At 42.4% G+C, this 5221-nt stretch overlaps 1 protein-coding gene across 1 annotated transcript; it reads left to right on the top strand.

The window, feature by feature from the left end:
• The first annotated feature begins 2865 nt into the window (after positions 1 to 2865).
• On the top strand, positions 2866 to 4530 carry LOC131227172 (glutathione transferase GST 23-like). The gene is made up of 2 exons (XM_058222918.1): positions 2866 to 3213; positions 4075 to 4530. The coding sequence occupies exons 1-2, from the start codon at positions 2902 to 2904 to the stop codon at positions 4435 to 4437; spliced, it is 675 nt and encodes a 224-aa protein (XP_058078901.1). The 5' UTR covers positions 2866 to 2901; the 3' UTR covers positions 4438 to 4530.
• Positions 4531 to 5221: the final 691 nt, after the last annotated feature.

Raw genomic sequence — 5221 nt, forward strand, 5'->3', positions numbered from 1 at the left:
TATGGAGTGAAATTGGACGGTCAGGATCATCGAACCGATCCTTTCCATGGCCATAGAACGACCTAGATCGTTCCGGGCTCTCCTGACGCGTGAACAGAGCCAGCGCTTCTTGTGCTGTGATGACGGTGGGACCCATTATCAGAGTTTCGTGAGAAATCTACTCCGTCCATCAGCTTAATGGAGAAATTTCGGTAGTGCGGATGATGTTTGGACGTCTTTTGATGTGGCCCACCTGATCTATCGTTTAGTGATGATTCGACCCTTCAGCGAGCAAGAGATCTGATTCTGATGTGTCTTGGGCCAAGCTCTCCTAGGGTACGGTCTATTCCTCCTCTTGAGTGCATTGGATGGCTTGGATCAGCCTTCCGGATGATGAAGATGGGCCATGCATCCTCCCAGCAGCGCGCTGTGCGGACGCTGAAAATGGAAACAGAGCTATTTCCATTTATATCGGTCAAGGCAGTTTGACCGATATAATTTCGTTTGGTACTATAATGCGAGTGCACAGCTAGTGTGCACTCCCACTCACATGAAGTGGGTCCCACCTTGATGTTTCGGAGAAATCCGCTCCATCCAATTGTTGTGTCACCTCATATAAGGGGTTGAAACCAATTTTGAAGCATATCCAAATCTCATGTGGGATGCGAATCAGAGATTCATTAGCTGAACTGTCCATTAGGCCACTTCTACAGGGATCCAAAAGCTGAATTTTGACATGTATGGTTAATTTATGATTCTCAAGCTAGATATAAAGTTTCAAACCAAATGAGTGGTAGAAACCCCATAATCTTGCATTATGGACGATTTTCAGGCCACTTGAGCTTCAGTTTATCGATTTTCTCCGATCTTTTGCATGTAAATCCATCGATCTTGGTCCCATGGGGTTTGTCCCTTGTCTTGGTGCCTCATGGGCGTTAAATTCATGCTTTTAACATCCTATTTCAATCCAAGCTCGTACATACACTCTGCATCACAAACACGATTACATCGGGCCGTTAAACAATACCATGTTCGTAAATCCAGGCAATAACTGGGGTCTAATATGCAATATTTGACCCTCAACAATAACCACGACCCTTACTACATTAAAACCACCCGATGCGACCTATGCTTCTATACATATATCGTTTGCACGATATCTACATATGCCATGTACTAACTTTGATGGACGGTAAAGATCTTACAACCACGACCCTTACCACATTACAACCATGACCCCCGTGGTTGTCATGTTATATAGGTCGTGGTTCTCATTTCCTGCTCCCAGATTGCATGACAGCCACGACCCATACATGCACAAAAGATCCTTACCGTCCATCAAAGTTAGAAAAGTAAAGTGCCCTTCCGTACCAAAGCTAGTCTGGTGTTTTTCGAATATGAGATGACTATTAACAAACTGCAGGAGTAGGAAACGCAGGCTATATGGTTCATGGTTGTCATGAGGTAATGATTGTGGTTGTCATATTATATGGTTTGTGGTTGTCATGTTATATATGTCGTAGTTGCTATATGGTCGTGGTTTTCATGGGTCGCAGTTGCCATGTAATATGGGTCATGGTTATCATGTTGCCCGGATCGTCGTTGTGGTTTTCAACGTTCACTTCCTTTTCTACCAAACCATTGGTATCATAACTTTAGGCCTACAATGGGGTGATCCGATCCATCCGCCCTGTCGGCTAGCTCGCTATGGGCCTAAAAAGTCCTGACTTGGGCAGTATTCACTTCTATCCACCTTATCGGCTAATATTTGGGCCTTACCCCTAAAATGACACGGCAAAAAGGATGGGCGGCATGGATGTCTTATTCCTAAAATAACACATTATCGATTATGGATGCCATGGATGCCTTACCCCTAAAATGACATGACAAAAAGGATGGGGGGAGTAGCCAATCTGTCACCAAGCATCGAGTACTAGCCATTGCCTAGTGGCTAGGAGAGTAGCCAATCCGTCACTTTCTCGAGAGATTAGTTACTCTATCTCTCCAAGACTGTACAACTTCTGAACCAAGGAGAGGGGCATTTTTGTCTGAAACAATATCCAAAGCTTATTAGAAAGCCACTTTTGAAAAATATGGAACATCATAGCTTTCTAGGTAATTTGCCCAAACTTCGAGTTGAGTACGGTCAAAATCGCTAGGGGCGTGTTTGGGCACTGGGATTAGAAGAGATTAGGTGGGATGGAATTGCATCTGGTCCCGTGCCAATCCCACTCCATGTTTGGGGAGGATGGAAAAGCTGTCGATGGAATTGCATTGGGTCCGTACCAATTTCACTCCATGTTGGCAAGTTGTGTAGGTCCCACTATGATGTGTAGGTTAGATCCACACCGTCCACCCATTTTTTGAGATTATTTTAGAGCATGGGCCAAAAAATCAGGTTAATCTAAAGCTCAAGTGGACCCCACCATAGAAAGCAACGGGGATTGAATACTTACCATTGAAAACTTCAATGGGGCTATATAAGTTTTGGATCTACCTCATTTTTAGGCCCATGCCATAAAATGAGGTCACAAAACAAATGAATGGTCTAGATATAACACATGTGTGTTATTCTCAATAACTTCGAATGATGGTTGGTATATCCATTCAATGTACCACCGGATTACCAACAAAGCATGGAATTATTCTTATCCCATGGCAACAGGGTAATTATGTTTTTTGAATCCCATCCCACCGAATCCCTTCCAATCCCAACGCCCAAACACGCCCTAGATATAAAAGAGTCGGCTCAAAGAAGGCCAAACCAGATGGCTGAGATCATCGTATTGGTGGAAAGTTGAACCCAATAGGGGCCAGAGATTGTACGGACAGAATGACGTACGTGCATACATCATGTTTATCTATATAAACATATAGGTAGGGGAAGAAGATGAGTTCACACAGCTTGAAATTTCAATTGAAATGGGAGGAGAAGTGAAGGTGTTTGGAGCATTCCCAAGTCCATACTGTTTTAGGATTGAATGGGCCCTTAAGCACAAGGGAATCGCATATGAATACGTCAAAGAAGATCTACGTAACAAAAGTCCACTGCTTTTGGAGTACAATCCTGTTTACACGAAGGTTCCAGTGCTCTTGCATGACGGAAATCCAGTTTCGGAATCGCTTGTCATTCTCGAATACATCGATGAAACGTGGAAGGAGAATCCCATATTGCCTGAAGATCCTTACGAGCGAGCAATGGCTCGGTTCTGGGCCAACTTCGCAGAAGAGAAGGTGATCGATCCTTCTATCATTCATTATTCGAGTTTTTTTCTTCTTTTTTTTATAAATAAATAAATAAATAAATAAAAATCATTTTTGGGTGTGTTTGGTTGCACCAAGTTTAAATATCATTAAAAAAATTTGGACCAAATTAGACCATTTAATCATGAAATGTCAGGAAATTTTGATATATTTGAGGCAGCCAAACCCACCCTTTTGTCTCTAACATGAAAGGAATGCTAAGTGGAGTTGCAGTCAAGCTCGTGTCGGCTTTGGTTTTTTTTTTTTTTTTTTTTTTTTTTTAAATGTGGAAATAACTGTACAAGGCAGATTTGGGGCCAACTCATGAGCAAAAAGGGTACGGGTCTGTCTATCATATGAGAAATGTAACCCCCTCAAGCTACCCAATCGACTCTATCCATGAAAAGGAGACTTCTAATTGGAGAGGGGAGCTCCACCGGAGATCGGAAGAACGTGTGCGACTGGCCGCCACTACCCCCGCGAGCTAACACATCGGCCATGGCTTTTATTCGTAGTTGAACTAAATTATTGAAATCAATTCAATTGAGCATCCAAACACAGTCCAATAATGGTAGATTTGGACAGGAGGGTTCCACCATGGATTGAACATGGTCCTAAAGTCATGCTAATTAGATGATTGTAACCATCCAAGTCAGTCTTAAGTAAGATCATTTTCATTCTTTCCTTCCATTTTGAAAACCCTTGTTCAAGTGATCGTGATCATCCGATATGGATAATCTTTGGGGCCCACATGGGAATTTGCACCGGGACAGGTTAAGAAGAATTCAAACAGGATCATATATTGTTTTGTTCAGTTGCTAATTCTCCAATAATTTTATCTTAATGATGCAGTGTTCGGCTAGCATAAGGACTGCTTTCTTCTCGCAAGGAAAAGAGCGAGAACAAGCATTAGAATCCTCGTTAGCAGAACTCCAAATCCTCGATGCAGAGCTTAAAGGGAAGAAATTCTTTGGGGGAGACACAATCGGGTTTGTAGATTTAGTGGCCGGTTGGATCCCACATTGGCTCCCTGTGATGGAAGAAGTGACGGGCATAAAGCTACTCGATGCGTCTCGATTCCCATCACTCGATGCATGGGCCAAGAATTTCAAGGAAGTTCCAGCCATCAAAGAGAATTCTCCACCTCATGATCCGATGACATCCTACTTCCATGGCATTTGGACGAACATGGTTTCATCAGCCACCAACAAATAACAATCTTTCCATCCTTTTTAATGTCATGTAGATAAAATCTATTAAGTATTTTCGCTAGTAATGCATTAATAAGGAGTATAGAAGGTTTCTTTCCTTTCTTTATTTTGGGCAATTTCTAAGGAAATTTTAATGAAGTGATTGTGGCACACGTGTGAGATCTGGACAATTCATCGGGTGTAGTGGTACATGTGTTGAGATCTGGGCCATTCATTAGGTGGGGCCTCCCATATGATGTTAGCCAGCAAACAGGTGGGCAACATGTTGTTGGTGAGATGCACCTCTATGGTCACGTTCGGCAACCTAACATGGAGTGTGTGCACTAACAAGCTAACCCCCAAAAAACAAAAAAAAAAATGCACCTCTGTGGTCACGTTTGGCAACCTATGAAGGCTTTCAAGCTATGCATCTGGTAATTAAGATGATGAATTCGGACGCAGATTAGCCACTGACAGGTTGAGTAGCGTGACTCATTATGAAGTGACGTCACTAAGTTCTATTAGCCCACAACTATGTATGTGTTGCATCCACATCGTTCATCTATTTGGAGAGATCAATGCATGAGACAAAGAATAAGGTACATCCAACTACGGAGTAGACCATATCACATAAAACAGTGAAGAGAGAATGATGCCTATGGTTGATATCTTCCTAAGGTCCACCATCATGTTTATTGAGATCAAACATGTTCACAAGTTAACATAGAAAAGAAAGATGGAAAATTAAAAAGATTAGATTGATCTAAAACTTTTGGGGCCATTGAGGGGGTGGGGTGTGCTGTTTGATT

This window comes from Magnolia sinica, chromosome 15 (assembly GCF_029962835.1).
Source record: "Magnolia sinica isolate HGM2019 chromosome 15, MsV1, whole genome shotgun sequence".
NCBI classification, from domain to species: Eukaryota; Viridiplantae; Streptophyta; class Magnoliopsida; order Magnoliales; family Magnoliaceae; genus Magnolia; species Magnolia sinica.

Coding starts and splice junctions, on each gene's coding strand:
- LOC131227172 (XM_058222918.1), top strand. CDS start 2,902: ATGGGAGGAGAAGTGAAGGTGTTTGGAGCATTCCCAAGTCCATACTGT. Junction 3,214..4,074: donor CCAACTTCGCAGAAGAGAAG/GTGATCGATCCT, acceptor TTAATGATGCAG/TGTTCGGCTAGCATAAGGAC.